The following is a 25,592-nucleotide window of genomic DNA, read 5'->3' on the forward strand; positions in this document are numbered from 1 at the left end:
ATGATCTTCAGTTATGTGTGTTGTTAGGACTATATGGGATAGGGTGACATGGGATCACCTCCGGGTATGTGCATGGTAAGGTTACACTGCGGTTTGATGGCTTTGAGAACAACTCTGGGCACGTTCGAGGACGAATGTATGTTTAAGTGGGGGAGGATGTAACGACCCGACCGGTCATTTTGAGAATTTGCACTTTGCTCAGTAGTTTATGGGCATGGGTAGCTCCGTATGATGTATTTGACTTATGTGAACCGTCGGTTTTGGTTTTCAGGTTATTCGGGATTGATTTGGAAGAACGATTCTCAATTAGCAGCTTTAAATTGGAAGAGTTAACCAAGTTTGATTTTTTTTTAGTATTTGACCTCGGATTGGATTTTTGATGGTTCTGTTAGCTCCGTTAGGTGATTTTGGACTTAGGAGCGCGTCCGGATTGTGATTTGGAGATCCGTAGTAGAATTTGGCTTGGAATGGCGAAAGTTGGAATTTTGGGGAAGTTTGACCGGGAGCGGACTTTTTGATATCGGGATCGGATTTCGATTCTGGAAGTTGGAACAGGTCCGAATGTCAAATATGACTTGTGTGAAAAATTTGAGTTCAATCGGACGTGATTTGATAGGTTTTGGCATTGGTTGTGGAAGTTTGAAGTTCAAAGTCCATTGATTTCGAACCGAGGTGTGATTTGTCGTTTTGATGTTGTTATGTGTGTTTTGAGGCCTCAAGTAGGTCTCTGTTATGTTATGGGACTTGTTGGTATGTTTGGACGTGGTCCGAGGAGCTCGGGCATGTTTCGGATTAATTTCGGGTCATTCTTCTTCATTTTGGCACTGTTGTATTCTGCTGGTTTCTGGTGTCACAACCCTTCATCCCGTCGCAAATATCGCGAACGCGTAGTGTATTTTAATGGCAGTAGCATTTTGCTCTTCGCGATCGCGAAGTATGTCTCGCGTTCGCGTAGTATTGGGGCAATTCTTCTTCGCATTCACGTATGGGGGATCACGTTCGCGTGAAGTTGAGCTGGGAGCTGGAGCTGGCGGACCTTTCTTCATCGCATTCGCGAGGCTTGTGCCTTGTTCGCGTAGTTTTGTCTCCGGTGTGTATCGCGTTCGCGAGGCTTGTGCCACGAACGCGTAGAGCATTTTTGGTGGCTGATATTGTGTTCATCGCGAACGCGATGGTTTTCCCGTATTCGCGAAAGAGGATGTCTGGGCAGAAGTATAAAGTACTCTATTTCGAGGGTTTGGACCATTTTTACATTTTTGGAGCTATGGAGCTCAGATTGAGGCGATTCTTGTAGCAATTTTCACCATATGAATTGGGGTAAGTGTTCTCTACTCGGTTTTGGTTATATTTCATGAATCTATCTTCGATTTTAGCGTTTAGTTGATGAATTTAAAAGAGGAAATTGGGCATTTTAGCCTAAAGTTTCATAATATGTATTTTTGAGTTTTGAACATCGATTTGGAGTCGGAATTGAGTGAAACTAGTATGGTTGGATTCGTAATTAAATGGGTTGTCGGATTTATGAGTTATTTCGAGTTCTGAGGTGTGGGCTTGGGTGTGATTTTTTGGCCGGATTTTGGGTTTTGATTAAGGATTTGATCTTTAGTATATGGAATTATTTCCTTGGGCTTTATTTGATGTATTTAAGTTGCTTTTGTCTAGTTTTGAGCCGTTCGGAGGTCGCTACGTGCGTGATGGCATTTTTAGAGCATCGCTTGGCTTGCTCGGTATTGGAATTTGGCTTGTTCGAGGTAAGTAACTCTTCTAAACTTAGTCCTAAGGGTATGAAACCCCGAATTGCGTGTTGTCTGATTGGTATTGAGGTGACGCACATGCTAGGTGACGAGCGTGTGAGCGTGCACCCTATGAATTTTGACTCTTTTGTTTCCACGGCACTGTATAATGGTCCTACTTTGTTGATATCTGTGTTTTCACCCTGTGATAAAGTAAATGAGCTGTCAATCATGCTAGATATCATGTTTAGGCTTTATGCCGATATTGTTGGGACCCATAGTGGTCGTTTCTTATTGTCACCTTACTGATTTCATTGATATTTCGTGCTCAGTCATATTCATGCATTCATATCATATCTCAGTCTCAGTCGTTATTTATTGATACATTATATCATTGTTGTCGGGCTAGTTCCATGACATTGAGAGCCTGAGAAACTAGAGAGATTGATGACAGAGTGAGGCCGAGGGCCTGATTGTGAGGATATTTATGGAATCGGTTGCACGCCGCAGCATGTTTCATTGATTTATGCCATGATTGACTTGATATAGCGCTTGGGTTGTAGGAGCCCCTCCGGAGTCACACACCCCCAGTGAGCGCAGGTACCTACTGAGTGCGAGTGCCGAGTGCCGAGTGTTTGGGAAGACTGAGTGACTGTGAGGACTGAGTGATTGGGAGGATTTAGTGAATTGATACTCTGAGAGTATGCATATGGTTCTATCACTGAGTCGCATCGCATTTGACATGCACATGACATAAAGGCATAGAGATGCATTTTTCTCATGTTGTACGGTATCACGTCATTCATGACTTCTCACATATATTGACATATGGGCACCGAGAGATATTTTACACTTGCTATCTGGAGAGAAAATGAAACATCATATTTATTGTTGAAAGGGCTTTTGCGACAACTCACAATTTTCAAACTTGCTCGTATTTTCGACGATTTTGGTAAAAGTGTTGGGTTTTCACTAATATACTTGAAAAGCGAACTATTTTCAGAAAATTATGAAAAGGCTGAGCATTTTATTGTTGAGTTACTTCTTTATTTAACTGCTTTACGTTGTTATGAACTGTTGTTGGCTATTGGTGTTGGACCTGACCTATGTTCCAGCTCGTCACTACTTTCAACCTAAGGTTAGGTTTGTTACTTATTGAGTACATGGGGTCGGTTGTACTCATACTACACTTCTGCACCTTGCATGCAGATGTTGGCTGTTGTTGTTGCTGTGTTCGATGGGAGCTGGATTTGAAGATGTACCTGCGTCCCTGTTGTAGCTGCATGTGTTCATGGTAGCCTTAGATTTATAAAACTCTGTTTATGTACTTTTCAAACAGAAGATGTATTTACTTCATATCAGCTTTGTAAACTCTATTCTTCGGAGCTCATGATTTGTACTTCCAATCCTTGGGAAATGTATAAGATTTAGAGAATTCCTTTTTGTCTAATTGTCTTATTAATATTATTAGAATTGGATAGTTATTAGTTGGCTTGCCTAACGGGTTGGGTTAGGTGCCATCACGACTAGTAAATTTTGGGTCGTGACAGTAGATAGGACATCCTAGATATTGCATTAGAAACTGGCAGTGATTGTATCCAGTAATCTGCTTGATTTGGTTGATTCTTGGATCATCATCTTTGAAGTTGACATAGAAATCAGATTTGGATTTACTTACTAATTATCCTGAGATCTTCTCATAAGTCTCCATCTTGTCCATCTTCATCTTCAAGGATTCAGGTTCAGCTGAGGAAAACAAAATAGTATCATTAGCATAACATAGATGAGATATAATAGGACTACAATTATCTATCGAGAATGGGATAAAATCATGATTGTTTAAAGATTCCATTAATCTTGAGAGAAGTTCAGCCCCAATAAGAAAAAGTGAGGGAGATAAAGGATCCCCTTGTCTTAAACCCCTAGTAGAATTGGAAAACCCATGTCTACTCCCATTGATATTTATAGAATATCAAACATTAGACATAAGTCTCTAGATAATATTAATTCAAGTTTCACTGAAACCAAAATTCCTCATAATATTGCAAAGGTATTCCCATGAGACTCTGTCATATGCTTTAGCCATGTCCACTTTTAAAACCACATTCCCATGGATGGAAGGCTTTGTAATATTATGGACCATATCCTGAGTCATCATGATATTTTCAGTGATGGATCTCCCCTTGATGAAACTTGTTTGATAAGGAGAGATCAGTTTGTTCATGAGGGGGCTTAGTCTTTGGTTCACTAGACTAGAGATGATTTTGCAGGAGAAGTTGCTATGGCTAATAGGCCTTAATTCATTGAACGCTTGAGGATTATCCACTTTAGGAATGAGGATCAGGCAGGTGTGGGTAATGGCCTTTGGAATTTGGTTACCTGCAAAGAAATCAATATCCATTAGTAATAGATCCTCCTTAATAATATCCCAACAAGAATGATAAAATTTCCTAGAAAGACCATCTGGTCCGGGGGCACTGGATGGACTCAAGGAAAATACAATAACTTTCAATTCCTCCATAGTAGGATTAGCTGTAAGACCTACATTGCACATGTCATTGATTACTTTAGGAATACAATTAAGGATAAAAAACTTGGAATCAGTATATTCTCTAGTAAATTGGTTCTGAAAAAAGTATATAGCGTGCAATATGTTCATCTCCTTCAATCCAATTGCCATCATTTAGTCTAATCTTCTTGAGAGATAACCTCTTCCTCCTACCCTTGACAATGAAGTGGAAGAATTTAGAGTTAACTTCCCCCTCCACAAACCATTTGATCCCAGAGTTTTACTTCCATATAGACTCTTCAGTTTTATAGGCCCTGATTAGGAGAGCATTTATACGGTTAAGCTCAGCTATATTGAAATCAGTGTTGTTTGTAATGATCATATATTCCAAATCATCCACCTTCTTCTCCAGGTCCTTGACATTGTAAAAAATATTACCAATAGAGGTCTTGGACCAACGGGATAGGCACATGCAAATATTTTTTAATTTCAAATGAAATTTTCACATAGGGGAGCCATGAACCTCTATATCCCATGCTTGTTTTACCACCCCTTTAAAACCATCTTCGTTAGTCCGGAAGTCTAAGAAACTGAAATATTTGGTAGTGGGCTGGGAAGTGTTCTAAGCAATGGTGAGGAAGGGAGAGTGGTCGGATCCTATTCTGATCAAGTGATTGACATTAGTAGAATCATAGTTGTTCATCTAGTCCTAGTTAACCAGCACCTTATCAAGCCTTTCCAGACTCTCTTGTTAGGAGCCCACCCATTGCACCAGGTAAATTGTGAACCTGAGAAGCCTGTGTCAATAAGATCACAATCCATGAAAAATTGTATCATAGGTATGCTTTTGGACATTCTGTTAAGGTTACCACCCTGTTTTTCACTTGGATCAATAATATAATTAAAGTCACCTGCAGTTTACCAAGGCAGCTTATAATTCTGAGATATATCCCTTAGGTTACTCCAAAGTTGTTCTCTCAAACCAGCATCACACTTTGCATAAAGTGAAGTAACAAGGATGTTTGTTCCCATCCAGTAAATGATACAAGTAACCTGCTGATCAGATTCCTCCACCACATTACAGTTCAAATCATTATTCCAGAAGATCCATTTAACTATTGATATTGGCACAAGCATTACCATAGCCCAACATAGCCCTGAACTTATCAAGATGATCTGCTTTGTGAAAAGGTTCACTAATAGCAATAAAAGAAAGATTTTGGAGTCGGATAATTTGCTTATGTATATCAAAAGCACCACTAGAGCTGATGCTTCTAATATTCCAGTATAAAGATTTAAACATCATAAATCAGTTGGAGAAGTTTTGCTCCTGTGGTATAACCACAGCTTATTGATAGGTGAGTCTTCCACCTCTTCCTCTTGGGTTGTTTCTGCCCTTTTTAACATTATTCCTACATCTTCCTCCACCTCTAGGAGATAAGTGAGTCCTTTCAACAATTTTATCAATTTCAGAACTTACATTTACCTCCACTAGAGCATTGGAGTTGAAAGTTTCAATTAGTTGGGAAGCATGATCATCAATAGTGTGGTTTATAGGTTGGACCTCATTCTGAAAGCTTTCACTATCAACACTTTCGAACTCATCAGATTCTTCAGTGCTCATTTCATCCTCATAGTCACTATCATTTGCGCTATCCTCTTCCCCATCGTCCTCAAAAGATGATTCTGCCATGTGAATATTATTGGAAATGTACATGTCTTCACTCTCTTTATCGTCTTCCAAGCTGGTACCACTGATAAGTTTAAGATACGTGTTATGAACATCTATTGGATCAATTAAGTGATTATTCTTGTTGTTGTTGGATTCTATGCCAATTCTGTTGTTGGCTTCCTCATCAGTGTGTTTGGTGGTGTCCTTATCATTGGTAGTATTCCTCTGAAATGAGTGTCTACTGTTTTGATCATTATCGATGATAGTAATGGTGTCTTCCTTGTTGCTAGTCTTCTGCTCTGAGGGTTTGTGTATTGTATCTGCTCTTTTGCTTCTTGGTTGAGATTTTTCCAGGATTGTGTTTTGGAGTTGGGTTTCATTGCAATTCATGTCTTGGTTCTTTTTTTTTTAACTCTGAACCTCTTCTTCTTGTTGATGTTTTGTCCAAATTTCCACGATATACCCGAACAATCATTTATAGGATTTAATGATTCCTAACAACGGATTCATCTCTTTCGCTATCTGCATTTGGTATGGTTATTTGCTTTGGTAATAAAAAGAATAATGGTTTGGGTCGTGTATCTACGTCCAATCTACGGTAGAAGAGAAGGTTCCATCGGAACAATTATTTACTTCAGTTCAGGGTTCCTCGTCTCTTTTTTTTTTTGAAAAAGAATAAAAAAAAGGGGGGGTGTGGGGAGAAATGACAAGAAGATATTGGAACATAAATTTGGAAGAGATGATGGAGGCAGGAGTTCATTTTGGTCATGGTACTAGGAAATGGAATCCAAAAATGGCGCCTTATATCTCTGCAAAGCGTAAGGGTATTCAAGTGTAATAAAGCATCAATACGCATTCATACCATAATAAAATGAATCTTTTTATAGAAATAGAACAAAAAATCAAGAGCTTCGAGCCAATAAAGACTGAGAAGATTGACTCAAGAACCAATTTCATTCTGAGCTCCATTGTAGAATTCGGACCTAACCATTAAGTAAGAAGTGATGGGAACGACGGAACTTGTGAATGCAAAAGACTCTATTGAAAAAGGAATCTTAATGATTCACTGGTCGGGATGGCGGAACGAACCAGAGATTAATTCATGTATTCGGAGATCTGAAAAGTCACGAGTTAACCCTACAAATGAAATAGGCAATTCATCTACCTTGTTTGTGAGGTATTATAATAATAATTCACATTATTATATTAGGTAATAATCTTCTAGTTGTTGTTGTGAGTGTTTTCTTCATCCAGTTTGTTCTTACCTTTGCTTGGAACTTCTTCCAGCATGGGAGTCTTCTGCACCTCGACTGGTTCATTGATAACAATGCCAGTTCTTACCTTAACTCTCTGATCTTGGTTTGCTGTTGGATGGTTCTGGGGTTGAATTTTAGTTAATCTCTGCTCTTCATAGTTGTACCCATTGGGCTTGTTGGGCATTTTCATTTGGATGTTGTTATGAAATTTCACTTTGGCAACCTTTTTCTTAGAAACCGTTTAAAATTCATCATCTTTTGGCTTATCTCTTTTTTGCTCCTTCTTCTTATGGAATTAAGCTTCCTTCTGTACTTTAATCCTTTCATCTCTGATCTTGTTTCTGCATTGGCTCTCATAGTGACCTTGCATTTTGCAATATACACAGTAACTTGAAACCTTTTCATATTCAATGTCAAGCCACTTTCCATCATCAGATCCATCTAGTCTTTTATAACCTAGCCATATTTGATCAAGTCTAGGCTTTAGGAGGTCAATTTCAACTTCAACCTTCGTAACATTACTCTAGACTTAGAGTAGGTTGCCAGGTCCGGAGCCACAGCCACACCTACATCCTGAACGAGTCTAGAAACAATATTCCACTTAAACATGTGCCAGGGAAGTTGGTGAATTAGGATCCAAACAGGGACAATGGACGTTTTCTCCTCAGGTTTAAAATCTGGAGTCCACTTGAGAATTTTCATAAGGATATTGCCAATGTCAATATAATCCTTAGCAAAGACGTGATTGTAATCAACTTCATTAGCGAAGTCAAGGTAAACATGCTTAGGATCGAAGTATGCTCTCTGCGTATCTTTTAGTGTTTGTAATTTGTAATATTATGTTGGTATTTTACTTCTGTGGACCTTCATTTGACTCCCCCACAGATTCGCTTTTTTAACATATTTCCTTTTCAGTTCAATCAATCGCCGAAAGCATGCCTCGTCCTACTATAAGACAAACAAATCAGCATTTAATTATATCAAAATTGAAGTTGAACCAGCAGAAGGAAAATATTGGCAAATTAAGCCGCCTGTTTCCAACATCTTGTCTTGCCAAATTATATAATGCTTGTGTCTTTTAAAACCACAAAATGAATGTACATATTGTGTACTTGGATATGGGGGAAACTTTGCTTCACTTGCTTGCTGTTTAAAGAGCAGAAGTCTAAGGTGAAAGCGAAGTTTCACCAGAAACAAACCTAATTAACAAATGTTTTTAAGCAATCAATATCACTATATCCAGGTTATTGGGCCCTAAATTAATCATTGATTTTGATCACAAAAAAAAAAAAACCTAAAATGACCTTGCCAGGCCATGACCTTTATATATATATATATATATATATCGATACTAAAAATATTTACATGAACAGCAAGTGTTATTTAGTTGGTTTTATAAATTATTTATCCTCGTTAGAGTTGTTAGGTAGAAAAGCTTACTTACACCCAATTTTACATCAAGGTTAATTACCAACTTACTTGGGGCAGATACACCTTGCCCCACATGAACAGTTTTACAAAATGTGCATATATTATTATTTATTTCTTCAAATGTTAATATGGCTTACGAAATTCTTTGCATACGCCATTGCAACTTACCATGATTAACTGAGGGTAAAAGAACTTAAACCCTTTCTTTTTTTAATCTATCGATATCCCCTTGTACTCTTTTAAGAGTAATAAGCAAATAGTAAAAGCTAATTACCAAAAAAGAAAACGTAAAAGTATAGTTGGCCGCTACTTGTGCTTAATTATTTAAGAAATCCAACAGAATTGGGAGCCAAATATATGTCAGCCAACAACTGTCAAGGTACTAATTGAGCTTGCATGATTGAGCAAAATATACTCATAATTAAGTACCTAACGTTAGACAAAGATGTAGCTGTCAACAATTGGCTTTCAAACTTTTTATGACCGCAACCGGAATTCCCATCTAAAAGGAAAAAGAAGAAAAAAAATGTTTGTGCGTGCCGTAAGAATGTCTCCCTGATGAAAATAGACATGTCATTTTTTATCTTGACCTGTAAAAAGTAGATTTAAGTTTTTTAGTTGGTACTTTTACCTAGTTATATTATATTAGGAACTTTTTTATTATTGTTTTCTATGTTTTGTAGTTTTTAATGAGTATCTAGGTTTTTCTTACTGTGTAGATTGCTCCTTAAGAGGCTCACACCCCATTATTAGTGCCTTCAATTAAGGGATTCAATAATATCCTTTCCTTCTTTTTTTCCTCTCCTCTTCTCTCTCCTTTTTTTTTACAACAAAATTCCTTAATCTACGACCAGAATCTACATCTTCTCTCTTCCCGCCATTGCCAATAATTTTATATTATTAAATCATCAATTGCATCGTTCTTTTGCTGGGAGACCGGACAGCACTGAAAATGAAGAAATATTCAGGAATTGTATGATAAATGTATCATAATTGTATTTAAATTGTATCAGATACATCAACACGTAAAACGTAATTGTATCATACTTGTATCACAATTGTATATAACTTGTAGATGGTTCATTAATATCCAAAATAATACTGATACAATACTAATAAAATTAATATATAATTATCATATATTTGTGATACAAATTGTGAAATTCGTCACGATCTCACAATTACTCATAATTTAAATACAAATTTGATACAATCCTGAAAGAACTCTTACACAATTCTGATATAGTTATACAACTTAAAACCGACTCTAAACTTAAACTGATACAATACCGTAATACTTGTATTAGTATTGTATCAGTATTGTTTTAGGTACAAATTGTGATACAATTCTAAATTATGATACAACTTTGATCTTCATCTTTTTCAAGTTTTAATTTAAAATCTTCACCTAGAACCGACTCTAAACTTATATTATCATACAATATTGCATTTTAATAGTATTAGTATTGTATTAGAATTGTCTTAGGTATTGATGTATCAAATACAACGCAGATACAATTATGATACAATTATCATACAATCGTAATACAATTCCGAAACTTCATCTTCATCGACTTTTATTATGAAATTCAACCTAAAACCAACTTTAATGTAGAGTGAAGCTTACCCACAACTTGATTGTAGAGCAAATCTTCGAATTTCTTCTGTATTGTATAAATAAGAAAGAGATTTTGGACGATTAAAGAGAGCAATCATATATCAACAGCTTTGGAAGAGGAAAGAATCTGCAATTTTGGGGGGATAACAGTAGAAGAGGAGTGAGAAAGCGGAATTTTTGGGTTAAAAAGATTATGGGTATCAATGGGTTTCTTACTGTGGGTAAGTACAAAGAGGTGTGATGATTTTGGGGTTCGGTGAATTTCTTACGGTAATGCTTTTGGGTAAGTACAAAAAGAGGTGATGATTTTGGGTAAGTTCAAAGACAGATATAGTTTTCCTTGAAAAAAGGAAGAGTATCATAAATATAGGGGATTATGTGTAACTGATACCGAATATTTAAGGTATGTTTCATTTCCTCCTTTTTATGGTTTTGTATAAAACTAATAAATATAGGTATATAAAGTAATTAATAAGGAGCCTAAATAAAGATAGTAAATAGGTTTTATCATAGTATAGCTAGGTAAAAATCCCTTTTTAGTTTTAGAAGAATAAATTACGAGTTTGAGATATCCTTTTCAATCGGTTCGATAACAACACAATAAAGAGAATAAAAACATTAATATAAAATACTAATAGAAATCCGGTAATTAGCGACCAAAAAAACCGACCAACTTTGATCGGTTATGGCCAATTACCGATCAAAATGCGATCAAATACGCTTTGACGGTATTTTGGTGGTCGCTACCGACCAAAGTTGGTCGAAAATTACCGACCAACGTTGGTCGGTAAATTAAATTTAAAAAAAAATATTGCAAAAAAAAACCCACCAAAGTAGGTCGGTATTTTAATTATGTAATCAAAAGATTCACCGTCTGGGAATCGAGCCGGGGTGGGTACTGTGGTAGGATACTATTCTGCCACTAGACCATTGGTGCATTTTATTTTAAGATTGTCTTTTTTTTTATTTATACTCTTTAATTGTATTTTCGCACGAAAATAACCGACCAAAGTTGGTCGGTTTTATTAAAAAATAAAATTACCGACCAAAGTCGGTCGGTTTTTTAAAATGACCGGCCGAATTTACCGACCATAGTTGGTTGGTTTTTTTAATATTAATTTTTATTTATTTTAATTGCAAAAACCGACCAAAGTTGGTCGGTTTCTTGAAAAATAAATTTCGCGGGGCTCAAAAATAGTTTCTCGCATTTTTGCGCCAAAGAAAAACCGACCAAAGTTGGTCGGTTTCGTAAAAAAAAATTAAAAGTTAAAATATTTTGGAAAACCGACCAGCTTTGGTCGGTTTTTGGCCGATTTTTTTACCGACCAAAGTTGGTCAATTTTTCTTGGTCGGTTTTTGCCGAATTTCTAGCAGTGAAACTAGGTTGTTGTCAAAGTAGGACTTCTACCATTTCGGTTTCTGGCTAATTAAGCCTCTAACATTTTGCATGGCTAGTTTTAGTGTTTTACCTCATGTATACTTGAGTAACACTATAATATAGTACTCATAATAGATGAGTAGCGGCAGAAATAAACATTTTGATAAACTTATTCCCTGTGGTCTACTTTAATTGATTTTTGACATTTTTGTGGTCCATAATATTTGAGTTTTTCAGATATCAAGAAGAAATTAATTTCTTTTTTCTAAAGTTGTCATTGGAGTAAAGAGTTTTGGAGTATCTGTTATATTTTCAATTAAAAAATTAAAAAGATAGTAAAGATTAATATGATCAATTTTATTATTAATTAATGTAAATAAATGAATTCCTTAATATATGCTACAAAATCAATTAAAGTAAATTTGAGGAGTAAAATATCCTGAAATGAAGGATATGTATATGAATTGAGAAAGTGGAGTTTAGTTAAACGATAAATTGATATGAGAATGCATACAAATAATAAGTCATGATTAAGTAAATGGAGTTAGTAAATTTGTTTTTCCCTGATTGCACAGCGTACCAGGCGTGTCTTTCACTAGGTGGTTTGCACCGCCCAACAGCCTACTAAACAATCAATACTTCGCTATGCCAGCTTTAGGTCCCCCTAACAATTCAACCCCAACTTACTCCGCTTCTCAGTTCTCACTACTCTTTCTTTACAATTTCTTAATTGACATATATTATTTCCCACCAAACCGCGTAATTAATTTTGAGTTCACTATCATTTCCCAACTTATGAGCTGTGCGTTACATGTATATATATACTTTCTGGCTCTCCCCTGCAAAACACATCCACTCCAAAAGTTCTTTACTCAAAAAGACCAACGGAAAATAAATCTTGTAAAAGTGCAAACACTTTCTCATTTTTGGTTCCCACTACTGCCACTGCCATTTCTTTTCATTATAGCTATTGCTATCTTCTACTTTTAAAACACAGCTGCAACCATGCAAGAAAGGTCAAAAATGCAGAAGAAGAAATCAGCAGTTGCACGTAGAGCTTGGAACATTCTCCGCCTAGCCTTGTTATGGGCAAGAAAAGGTGGCATTTTCAGGAACAGACACCTTATAGCCGATCTCCGTTTGCTTCCCAAATACATTAGAAGCCTCCGTCATACCAACGACTACGGGTATGGAGTTGGTCCCAGTGCATTACATTATGGGGAACGTGAGTTTTCCTTTGATGACACCCCTATCATTCATGTCAAGATGCATCGCCCTGCCTCCTTGCGTTTCAAGATGCCTAACATCCCCTGCATCAAACCTCAAGTTGACTTTGACTTTGACTTTGACTTTGAAAACGATCATCATTATGATAATGAAATGTACCATGGTTATGTTGATGATGTTCCAAGGAGAAGTTGTTTGAAGGGTGCCGATGATGATAATGAAGACGATGAATATGCGAGCTGTGAGGTCTCTGAGGAGATTAGTTGTCCTGGTGATGAAGCTATTGATATGAAGGCTGAGCAATTTATTGCAAAGTTCTATGAGCAAATAAAGCTGCAAAAGCAAATGTCATATTTACAATACCATGAGACTCACGCTAATTGAAGGTGACAATTGACGGAGAGTTGCAGACGCTTTTGACTAATTATAATCTACGAATTTACTCTTTCTTGTATCCATTCTTGCCCTTGTTTCAGTTAGATACCTGTAGTATTCCTTATGTATAGGAGGCCTTGCGGCATTTTTGTAGATAGATGAGGTGTTTTATTCCAGACTTCAAAATAAAAGTCTCAAAAAACAATTTCCAGAATGATTTTGCGTCAAGTGTTACCTTGACACTGGTAAAACATACGTCGACGACAGTCACGAGGGGGTAACGTCTTGCTTAATGGGAGGCAATATTTGGCAACTTGAGCTGGAACTCATAAGAGCTATGTACTACAACTATGGCACCAACCAATTTTCAGCCACACGATCTTCGCTATTCTTTTAGCTGATGTTTGTTGGAGTATTTTTCTGTTTTCGATTCAATTTTGATGTTCGTAAGTGAAACTTGTATTTCGATTCCAGAGGTTCAAACTATAGAATCCATGATCGGGCAACCTTTTATTGGAAATCATACAAATTGAACTGAACTCCACATTCGGGACATAATCAGACTGTTGGAACCGAGCCTACAAGGTTTTTACCTCAAATATATATTTCACCTTTTAAAGTCTCTGGCTCTAATCCAACCCGTCTACCTTTAGCGACTCTTGGATCATATGTAAAAGAATTTCACCATCTCACATCTCCGATTTCCGTTTTGAGTCTAGGCAATAAATGTGTAAAACACTGCCATTCGGAAAACACAAAAGAAAACAAGGCGCCATCAGAGTGCAACAGAGAAAGAACTAAAGCACTCAAACTAAATCTTTAAATTATCTGTTGTCAACAAAGTTGACAAGTAACATATTAGCTAAATCACTTTGAAATAATTGACAACCATAGAACGCAGCTCTTCATACTCGAGGGGCTTCTGGTGCACAAGCAGACATGTGCAAGTACGTCAACATTTATCTCACGACCAGTTGGTGAGGACTGGAGAGGATCACACCACAAAATCAAGTTTCCTGCAATCAAAACCACTTAGTAGATCAAATTTATGAGAAGAGACCGAAGCAATTGCCAACTCAAAACCACACAAGTTTCATCTTTCATTGGAATATCAGAAAGATCATTCAAATTAATCTACTCTATCCCGAATAGTTGTTTTGAAAGGAACCAGGAAATTTTCTAAGATGTAAGAACAGACAGATGCTCATTAAAAGAATTATCAACTTAGAAAACCCCACCCCACCCCCCCCACCCACCCCCCCCCCCCCAAAGTACTCTCAGCTAAACTGTTGGAATTGTAAATCTGTAAAGGAACTACAAAATTTTCAAAATGACAAAGCATAGACGCATAATCTAACAAAACTCAGCTTTAGACCCCCTGGGACAAGTATTGTCGACTATAGGTCGTGGCTGGTGTTGGGCAGCTCATCAAAATGAGAAAAGAACACTCCCAAAAGTTGAAGAGGAGTGTATAGCGGGTGATGGGTAGGCCATCAAAATAAAAGACAGCTATGTACCTTGTGAGCAAAAATTTATACAACTAGTTAATGCTGCTGTTTTGCTTATATGCTTCCATTCTGCTGCGTCTGGACGTAAGCTTCTAATTGTCCTGTTGCTGCCATGATAAGACCTACAGTACAATGAAAATTGTAAGGTATTTCTTCTACCGCTAGAAACGGTCACAGCATGCCAATAAACAAGTTGCAAAATCTGTAAAATCCTGTTCTAAGACTGCACAACGCAGTTTCATCATGTAATTTCTAATCTTAAGATAACAAAAGAAAAAAGACACCGCATTCGTGAGCTTATGCTATTATCCTCAGCTAAAAGCAATGGAAGTTTTCTGTACTATTAATCCAGGTCTCTAGCAGGGTAGAAATGTGGAGAACAAATAACAATAACAAGCTCAACTGTTAATTTAAAGGAAAGCAAGAGCAAACATAGATTTCTTCCAGTGTAAATGGGCAAGTGCTAAAATAATGACTTTGCCATCTAAATAAACGACTTCATACTGTCTCTGCTGCATTAACACAATCCATTCGCAGAAAACGACTGCAATAACATTAAAAGCAACACCACATGCATGTTAAACTGCATCAAGTTTATAGGCGATAATATCAGTTTATATTATAAAAGTTTTAAATAAAAAAAACACTAAGTCCTACCTAGAAAAGGAGCTGAAGGTCTCCCTGGCCTTGACTTGTATTCAGGATGAAATTGCACACCAACATAAAATGGGTGACCTGGAAGCTCTAATATCTGCACAAAGAATAAGAGGATGAAAAAATGGAGAAAGACCTACAAGCAAGAACAGCAAGAAGAAAAGTAATGAAGAACTTAAAACAATGTGAACCTATAATCACTTGAACATAAAGCTTGTCATTGAGTCTAAAACCAAAGGATTATGAAGAATAGTTTTCACCTAGTCAATAGCAATTTAAAGCCTATAGACCAAAATCAAACCTCCATTCGTTTTCCACTTTCGTCCCTTCCCACAAATCTCAGACCAGCTTCTTCCAAAGTGCCTACAACTTCAGGATTGACCTGCAATATGTACCACCGATTTATTCAGAGGGCATGACAGCATAATTCATGCAGCAAGGATTACAACACAACAAGTGTAAGGCCTATGGTTAACCTCATATCTATGGCGATGTCGTTCATCCACATACTTAGAATTGCTATACCTGTCAAGAGAAAAGATATTGCATGCGTCAGGAAACATACAACGGAAATATAGGAAAATCTTCTTTTTTTACATGTAATAATTTATTAGAAAAGCATTGAAGAGACGTGCAACCTATAACTAGAGAGCAAAAACAAAAACAAGCCAGCAGAGATCCCCAAAAAAACCATTTTACATCCTGTATCTAAGCTAATCTTAGATAGGTGAAAGAGAACTAGTAATATCTCAATGAAAGCAGATGGGTGAACTATTATGGAGCGAATCACAAACGAGACTGCCACAAAATCACATCTTATGCTCCTGGTGTAGAGATGCTCCAAAGAAATTGGCAATTCTAGACTTGTTATATCCTATAAGTCCACAAAAATCTAATTGATCAAGCATCTGGTCAAGGCACTGTTATGATGAATAAATGATACTAGATAAAGTAGTGCTTCATGAATTGAATGAGTCAACAATGATGCATAGATTCCATACAGTTTTGACGTGATACAATCAGGAGTCTGGAACAACGTTTTCCTAGATCCAAGCCTCATGGTGCTTCCCATATGTGTTTTTGACCCCTGCAAAATAAACAGAGAAACATATAAACGAGACAAATATTTATTTATCTCTTTGAATTATTAAGAGCTAACTACCTCAGGCATAAAAATTACAACAAGGTCCGGTGTCTGGGGGTCAAACTCTTCACTGTTTGCTTTTTCCATATGCAACACCTGCAAATTTGGAAAGAGATAATGACACATAAAAGAGATGGTTTAAACACAAGATATTCCAATTTGACAGTCTAAAAGAATCAACTTACAGATCTGGCAAACTCAATTACAGAAATCTGCATCCCTAAACAAATCCCGAGATACGGTATGTTATTCTCCCTAGCATACCTTGCAGCCAATATCATCCCCTTGACACCACGATCACCAAACCCACCAGGAACCAAGACACATGCAGCACCCTGGAAAAGGTTGGTTTCATCTCAATAGCTTGTAAAATGAGTTATAGAGTACTCTATCAAAGAATGAGTTCTACAGTAACAGCTGAGCCTCTCTGATGACAGCACCAACGCGAAAGGTGCTTAGCAGCATAAGACTCACCCGAACATTTTTGCAATCTTGATAATCATAACGAGAAAAACATATCCAGGGATAGATGGTTAGCTAGACTGCTAAAAGTCTTACCATAGTGGCATATTCACATGCATGTTGTAAAGAAGATAAACCTTGGGCTTTATTTAAGATATATGTCATGAGCTGAGGATTGTCCAAACCCATTTAAGGAAACAACAATCCATTTCTCAATCACTGTCGGACACTTAACCCTTCTCCCCCCCCCCCCCAACCCCCAAAAAAACCCCCACCCCACCACAACACACACGCCACGGCTGGACATCTAACATAACATGGGGGCCTAACATTAAGTAAACCAAGAATTGGGATATGTTCTATATATTATTAAAAGGAGAGGAAAAATTCCTCTCCTTAAGCGAAGTGGCAGCCTAGAAATAGGTCACATGGCATAAGTAGTTACTACTTAGTTATTAGTTATTGTTTTCAAATTTAAAAATCTGTAAAATAACAAAATAAAATATTTTATAATAATAAAACGAATATTTAAAAAAAACTATCCATACAAATTGGAGAATAGTTTCAAGTTAGAGTTTTTAAATTATTTTAAAAAAAAACTAAAATTATGATGAGAGAAATCGTACATATACACATAATAAATAGTTAAAAAGGAAGAATACTAAAAAAAATCAAGCGATAGTGTAAAATATATACACTAATTAAATTTTTCATCTAGGAAATTTAGTTAATTAATAGAACTCATAATTTCGTAATGAAAAATATAAAGATACTAGTATGATATCATATAGTATAAGATAAGCACATTATATATATAATACGAATTTAATAAAAATTAAAATATTGATAGGTTTTTTTATAATAATAGTAAAATTCTTATCTCTGTATACTTTTGAGATATTCAAAATTATAATTTAGTAAAAAAAATAAATTATTTAAATTTTCAGTAAACTACAAAATGAGAAAACTAAGTATTACAGTAGAAAAGAATGTATGAAAAGAGGAGGATAAAGATAATTTTATGATATTTATATTTTGAATTGATTAAAAAATAAAAGATTAATAAATAAAACTCACAAAATGTTAATCNTACCATAAGTTTAAACAAAAATATATATTTCAAGAGTAAGAAAATATATATCTATGTTATATTGAAAGAGAAGTAGTTTCAAAATATTAAGCCAATTGACAAGTCAATAAAAAATCACATTAATAAATGTATAGTATTAACTACTTGCTAATTTGACAATAAGAATAAATAAGGAACAAACAATTTATTTGTTACTATATGATGTGTATCCTTTGAGTTTGTATAGATTTTGTTATATTTCTGCACACTATTAAATAATAAAATATAACTAATATTTATTAAAATAACATGATATATTAGATCATAATTTTATAAGATTAATATTCCATCAAATTATTCGTGCATCACGCGGGTTCTAACACTAGTACCATGTAAAGTAAATGGACTTTGAGCCTAGCATCCCAAAAGTTAGCTCATGAGACGAGGATTGTGCAAGACCATTTAAGGAGACAACAGCCGATTCCCTCAACTAATGTGGTCTCAACTGAGCAATCATGCAGACATGATATAGAAACTGAAAAACCATAACCACCACATGAAAACTCAACCATGCTAGAAATGATACAACCACAAACGAAAAGAAGAGAGAGAGAGAGAGAGAGAGAGAGAGAGAGAGAGAGAGAGAATGAAAGTACTGCATTGACAGATGACTCATATCTCAAGATGAGAAAAATAATAATATGCCATGTTAAGAGGTCATCATTGAAGACTAATAAACTTTCCCTTCAACTAGAAAAGGCAGTCTTAGTAATTCATATTCATATTCAAAGAATGAGCTGGCATTAAAGGAGTGAACAAGAATGATGAATGAAACAAGTTATTATTACTAGACAAGGATCAACTTTTACCCTTAGAGTCTCCCACGCTGTTGCATAAGCTTCTGGGGCCTGACAGAAAAAACGATAAGATAGTTACAATCAGAAGCTCAAAACAGCACCTAACCAAAAACAGAGAGAAATCTAAGTACCGATTGAGCACTATCATCTTCAAGATCTGATGCTGCAATCCAGTCAATGGATGGCTTATATGAACAAGCAATACATGCATGCAGAAGGGCCTAAAATATGAAGAAAAAAATTATAAAACAGACTAGTCAACACCACAGCATATATAAACATTTGATATATGCATCCGGGAGGGCCCATAAATATGGGAAAGAAGCAAGTAAAGATAAGGAATTATAAATTTAACGCTTATAAGCATGTTTCTTCAGTTTCAAAACTAGAAAGCAGGACAATGGGAAAAGCTGCTTTAAAAGAAAAGCCAAAGGCTATACTCAAGTGCTAAATTCGACTATGGTCAGACGAAAAAAACACATTTCAAATACAATATGTAAGCTCAATAAAGATGGTGCATGTTCTTTTTAGTTTCATATTGTTACCTTCACTACAGATAAGTAAGAATCTGTTAACCCAACATACTTCCCAACCATTGCAATTCTAACCTGCGGAAAAAGGTAGTTTTCAATTACAATGTACATACTTGTTAAAAGTATACCTACACTGTGTAGATGCTACTAACAGTTTTGGTAAGGTTGTCGAAGGTCTCAGCTCTTCTCGTCCACTCCCGTAAATCAACAGGTTTTGCGACACTGATACAGAGAAAACACTAATCTCAGAGGACACATCAAGCTCCTTGCTCTAACTTGCTCATTGTAGTCCATATCAGATATCAGCTACTAGAACTAAGCCTAAATAACACAATTACTGCTAGAAAATCATAAAAGAGAGAGAACTGCATATAGAATTCATCAAAGTCGAGAAACACTTTTTTTTCATTTCAGTAGAACAGTGAGGAAATATGAGATGGGAAAAGGACGATCACATTCTAAATCGTAAATTACTGTTTATATGAATACAGAAAGGAGGTAATTTATTACCTGAGCAAATCCAACTGCTTTAGAACGGCATCATGTGCATTTTGGTTCTGTGACAAATATGTAACTTTAGCAACTATATTTTTATATAATATATGTCAAAGGGCAAAAGGTAGCAGTTGGTAGACCCACCCGAAGCAGGAGCGGAATATGCCAAATGTTTGGAACATCATGGATATTTAGGATGTTCGCAACCTGTAGGGAAGCAGATCAAAACGGAAGAAATGAAAAGGGACTCCCAATTCTATATGCAAAATCACAAAAAGCCTCGCAATAGTTAAACTTACAGGAACGTGACAAAACTGTGAAAGCTTCTGTTTTGTATTCTCCAGTAAAGGCTGCAAGAGAATTGAAATATTTCAACAATATCAGCAGAATGGAGTGGTAGTAGAGAAACCAAAATCCTAAAATATAAGGTTTAAAACAGTTCCAAAATTTTCTTCTCTCTTAAGTAATATTTTTTCATGTCTCTAGGTAACAATAAGGGTTTACCACATAAAGAGAGATAAAGTAGTTAAAAGATATGTTCCAACTCTTAGGATGCCACACAAAGCTGGAATGAAGTTCACATCTCATTATTTGACAACTTTGGAGAAGAAGCCAAAAGAAGAGGAACAGAAGGACCAGAACAGAGGGGCTACTGTGAGATCTTCACATTTCCAAGCTCACGCTAGGACTAGGCTATTGCATAATGGAAGTCCCAGCACAAATAAACCGACTCACATCTTCAACAAAATATAAAATGCAAGAATTTATATCATTGTGGAAAACAACATACCTGAGCAGACCGGCATGCCAAAAAATGGGGAGTCAAACCTAATGCCCTCAACTCCCGCACACTATGTTGCGTAGGCTTTGTTTTCTGCAAACACATGGAGAATGCAATGAGGGATATATGGAAAGAAAAAACATGAATAGAAAATTCACATTGTTCAAACATAAATGTTGTATAGACTATTACTTGCTCACCGACAACACCTAGTACAGGTATAAGACTGACATGAATAAGGCAAAAGTTGTCTTGCCCTGTTGAGAAAAAAACAAAAGTTACAAAAGGAGATTAGTGTAAGGGAGCTAATGATTGCATTAGTACACATCATAAGAGGGCATTCCTTGTAGAGAATAACAAGCTAATGACTTTTCCATATCCATCATAACGCAAAATCTTACTTACCAACTGAGAAATACAACTGCCGTAAAGCCTCAATGAAGGGCATCGATTCAATATCACCTAAAAACAATTATGAAAGAAGTTACAAGAGAAGAGATGCTACATGCACAGGTAGCTTAGATGCACCAGAAGGGCAAGAAGGCCAGGGCTTTTAGCATATTAGATGCACCAGTGTTCTAGAAGCACTTACCTACAGTCCCCCCCAATTCAATGACACAAACATCTGCAGGTCCATCTTTTCCATCCACAGGGGTCAGAGATACCAACTCAATCCAATCCTTAATAGCATCAGTGATGTGGGGAACCACCTGCACAGAGAGAGAGAGAGAGAGAGAGAGAGAGAGCAATTCCTCTGAGTAAATAGGTTTCTTTTCGGTGATGCACCATATATGATATCAGATGAAAGTATAATCACCTGAACAGTTTTTCCAAGATAATCACCTTTCCTTTCCTTCTCCAGAACAGACTGGTAACCCACCCAAAAAGGAAAAAAGAAATGTCAAACAGATCTCATTCCTGAACAGTCGGTAGGCATAGATCCATGTGTGACACAAAAATATCTACATGTATATGTTTATTTATAAGAACCTGATATATCTTTCCGGTGGTAATGTTGTTGTCCCTTGTCAATGTCACATCCAAAAAACGTTCATAATTTCCCAAATCCAGATCGACCTGTTGAAGCACATTATTATTGTAATGAATAAGAGTAATCTTTGATGCTTCAGAGGAAGACCAGAATCTATTGTATGTTAATACAGTACCAATTTTCTGGTAGAAGACAATTTTTGTCACACAAGCTTAATATTTTAAAAGAGAATAAGTAATATTAGATATCTATGATAACCTGATTTTGTACCATAGAACAGTCCACGCCTAAGATTATGAACTCTTATCTTGTGAATAAGGTACATATGCAAAGCTTAGGTTTTTTCATAAATGAACAGTGTGCATCAGTATGCACATTATTTTTATTTTGATATGATAGACTCCACCTTAAGCCCCCCCCCCCCCCTCTGCCACCAAGGGGCCGAACACTGGCCCTTTCCCACTTTATTCCTCAAACCTCCAATCTAATGGTTGAAGGTGAAGAACCTTTATAAGCTATCTCTCCCTTATCATTTGAAGTTTATCATTATGTATGTGTGTCTTGTACTTACCACTTCCAGACTAGTAAATCTTTAAGATATCAGATATCCTTGATGTAGTGGAAACAATTTACTTATATGTGGAACAAGTTGGTTCCTACGAGTTTTAATTGTATGAGGACTCATCAAATTAGAGAATGTTAACCATCATGTATTGGCTCTCCTGCATGATGCAGGCCATATAAGGTAAAACATATCAAAAAGTAAAGCATACAATAGAAATATCCAACAAAATTAATTTTCAATATGCCAAATAATTATTTGAAGATTATCACCACAGAGTCAGATTTAAGAAAGGCAATTGAGAAAGTTTTTCTAAGTAAACAAGGAGAAGGAAGGGAAGACCTCTCCACCATCGTCAAGCACAAAAACCTCCCCATGCTCAAAAGGGGACATGGTGCCAGCATCAGTGTTCAAATATGGATCTGCAAAGATGAAAATGTCTCAGTGTACTTAAGAGAGACAAAAGTACTCAATTCAAGATCCATCAGCAGAACAACAGAACTAAGAAAATGCATGAATAATCATCCTGCCATTCAAGCATGACACATCAAATGACGATTCAGAGGTAAAAGCAAATGATAAACAAGATTCGATTTCCAACAGATAACATACATTTATCGGTGTGCAAGATGCAATACAGTTGACTTTTATCTATCATTTGTAAAATTTAATGCTAAATACCTATGCATATGAACACAATGTGGATATTGAGTACTGACGCATTCACAAACTCCATAACAAGAGTTAATTCTTCACCACATCCAAAGGTCAAATCAGCTAAGCAGGAAAGTAAAAACTGATCAAATCAGCTAAGCAGGAAAGTAAAAACAGGGAAATTAATGGTGGATTTTGCGTGACGAAGAATGTTTCCCGAGAAAATATTTTTCTGGATGAAATTAGTTTCCCATGTTCAGTTACCCCGAGTTGAGGAAAATATTGTTCCAAGAATAATATTTCTAAACAAAAGAGAGACATGCTTCTTTCATTTTCTTTTCCAAATATCCCAATTTCTACTCCATATCACTTGCTTCAATCAACACTCAAAAGTGTGTCTGGTATGACAGAAAATGTTTTCGAGGAAAATAATTTCCTCAATAAAACATTTTCCAGCGTTAGGATACCATGAATTGTGACAAATTTTGTATCCAAGAAAATATTTTCCACGAAAAAAGGAGAAAAATGACTTCCCTCTTCATGGGCAGCGTCATTTTCCTTTACTCTTACTCCACATCATTTTAATCAACACATAAAGTGTTATCAACAATTTATGATAAAAAAATTATGTCAAAATTCTATCCTCCTAGTTTATCCTATACTTGTAGGATTATCCCAGTCTTTCTTTTGCGCTGAAATTACTGCCTTTGTGAATGGAAAAAAGAAAAAAGTGTTCCTAGCATCTTTTTGGCTCCTATATCTGAATCAAGTTCAAATTTTGATTATTTTATTGGAATTGATAAAACTAGTTCATAAAGATATTCAGTAAAAATACCACATTCCAAAGAAAACCTCTTAATAAAAAGAAAAACTAATGAATCAAATTTAGGTTCTTTCTTAGGCTAAATTATCAATTAAAAAACTAGCTTGTATGAATCGTTATTTGTTTGATTCCAGTGATGGACTAATGGTAGTCCTTTCAGTATCATAATGATACATATCTATCCATTAACTAAAGCGAAACTAAAACAGAAAACAAAACAGTTGAAGAGCAAAAGTGGCTAAACAAAAAGGAAAACAGGGCCATATGCCAAGACTTTGTCGACACCAAAAAGGATAGTAAAACAAACCAATTTTGATAGAGGTAACACGAAGGCCACACGCTTTGAGGACAACACCGATGCTACTTGCTGTAACGCCCTTGCCAAGACCACTCACTACACCGCCAGTTACCAAAACGTACTTCATTATTGTGGTCCTCTTCTTGGTTACTTTGTTGTATTAGGGTTTTGGCGGAAGTATTGTTCGGAAAATGGAGGGGGTTACAGTTGCACACACAACTCACAGGAAACCGTACGCCAACTGTTTGTGAAAATGCCGGAGCGGGAAGGACTAAAACGGCGTCTCTCGTAGGTATTGACTCTTAATAGACGCAGACAATGGAACCTTTTGCCTGCAGTCAAGTCGCTTTCTTCTTTTCATTTAGGGAAAAGGCCACATATATCCTTTTACTTTCTATATTTATATTCCGTTATATTATCCGGTCAAATTTATCATTATTCGCCTAAATTTATCCCTATCATCCGACAACTTTTAAAATTTAACTCTTGATTTGTAAGTAATCCAAAATCTCTCAATTTCCTTTTATTTAAATCACTTGTTGTTATTCATGTTCCACTATTTTTATAAACTAATTATATAGTACGCGCGTGTACACTATCTCAATAGATAAAAGAATATTAAAAAATCATATAAATATTATATTAAAATATTATGTCTAAGTTATATTATAAAAGTATATATTCAATCATCCGTCACTATATTCAATTGAACATTTATTTTGCTTCTATGATTATATCATTCTTTATCATTCTTCCTTCCCGATTTCAGCACAAAACCTTGAAGATTAAGAGCTTCATGAATTTAATTTTAAAATTCTAATTTAAGAAGTCTACCAGAAAATAACTTAAGTTGATGAATACATGTTAACGGAAACAAAAAATTATATGTTAACGGAAGACTGTTAAAAAGTGACTAAAGAAGTTAAAAATATTGTTGAAACCAAAGCTCCAAGATGATGGGTTACAATCAGGGGCGGAGCTAGTTCATCGAGTACGGGTTTGCCCCAAGTTAGTCACTTTGGTCCATTCATGTATTTGTGTTAAAAAATTCACTGAATACGTACAAATTATTAATTTAGAATTCAGTAACTTAAAAGATTAAAACCCCGAACCCATAACTTTAAATATTGGCTCCGCCTCTAATTACAATGCATTAATCTTGTAACGTTTGCGGACAAACATAGCAAACTGAAGACTGGGCATAATACAAATTGTTTTGAAATTATAATCAAAGTTCTACTTCTAACAATGCTATAAGATAACTTCTCGATGTAACACTAAAAACTCGTGCTCCCGAAATCGTGGTGTTGGAATAAGGCGAAGTTTAACGATTAAACTATAGCATTGTAACTCCTTTAATAGAAGTATTTTGGTATACATCACAAGTGCCCGTGAAAAATATATATTACAAGATTTCCTAGTTTAGACAATTTAATAATAAATAAAGTCATTTAATGAGATTTGAACGAAGTAGTGAAAGTTTAAGAATAAAATGTATTAACTTTCCTAGTGTAAGAAAATTTTATCAAATAATTTAGGCAAAATTTTGATAACAAAAAAAG

At 35.8% G+C, this 25,592-nt stretch overlaps 2 protein-coding genes across 2 annotated transcripts; one reads left to right on the forward strand and one right to left on the reverse strand.

Moving 5' to 3' along the window:
- LOC109225874 lies at positions 12,174-13,719 on the forward strand. The gene has a single exon (XM_019390681.1). The coding sequence runs from the start codon at positions 12,603-12,605 to the stop codon at positions 13,206-13,208; it is 606 nt and encodes a 201-aa protein (XP_019246226.1). The 5' UTR covers positions 12,174-12,602; the 3' UTR covers positions 13,209-13,719.
- Positions 13,923-24,403, reverse strand: LOC109225865 (CTP synthase-like). The gene is made up of 23 exons (XM_019390671.1): positions 24,040-24,403; positions 22,598-22,677; positions 21,693-21,779; positions 21,520-21,570; positions 21,295-21,412; positions 21,108-21,164; positions 20,895-20,959; positions 20,712-20,795; positions 20,221-20,271; positions 20,066-20,128; positions 19,937-19,983; positions 19,579-19,648; positions 19,439-19,501; positions 19,025-19,114; positions 18,906-18,944; positions 16,691-16,840; positions 16,524-16,601; positions 16,363-16,448; positions 15,838-15,886; positions 15,663-15,743; positions 15,365-15,458; positions 14,717-14,829; positions 13,923-14,215 (listed from the first exon to the last, which is right to left on the reverse strand). The coding sequence occupies exons 1-22, from the start codon at positions 24,155-24,157 to the stop codon at positions 14,762-14,764; spliced, it is 1,689 nt and encodes a 562-aa protein (XP_019246216.1). The 5' UTR covers positions 24,158-24,403; the 3' UTR covers positions 13,923-14,215; positions 14,717-14,761.

Source organism: Nicotiana attenuata, chromosome 1, assembly GCF_001879085.1.
Source record: "Nicotiana attenuata strain UT chromosome 1, NIATTr2, whole genome shotgun sequence".
Lineage (NCBI taxonomy): Eukaryota > Viridiplantae > Streptophyta > Magnoliopsida > Solanales > Solanaceae > Nicotiana > Nicotiana attenuata.

Coding starts and splice junctions, on each gene's coding strand:
- LOC109225874 (XM_019390681.1), top strand. CDS start 12,603: ATGCAAGAAAGGTCAAAAATGCAGAAGAAGAAATCAGCAGTTGCACGT.
- LOC109225865 (XM_019390671.1), bottom strand. CDS start 24,157: ATGAAGTACGTTTTGGTAACTGGCGGTGTAGTGAGTGGTCTTGGCAAG. Junction 21,780..22,597: donor TGCTTGACGATGGTGGAGAG/GTCTTCCCTTCC, acceptor GTGCTTCAACAG/GTCGATCTGGATTTGGGAAA. Junction 15,459..15,662: donor AAAGTGGAAAACGAATGGAG/GTTTGATTTTGG, acceptor TTCTTTGTGCAG/ATATTAGAGCTTCCAGGTCA.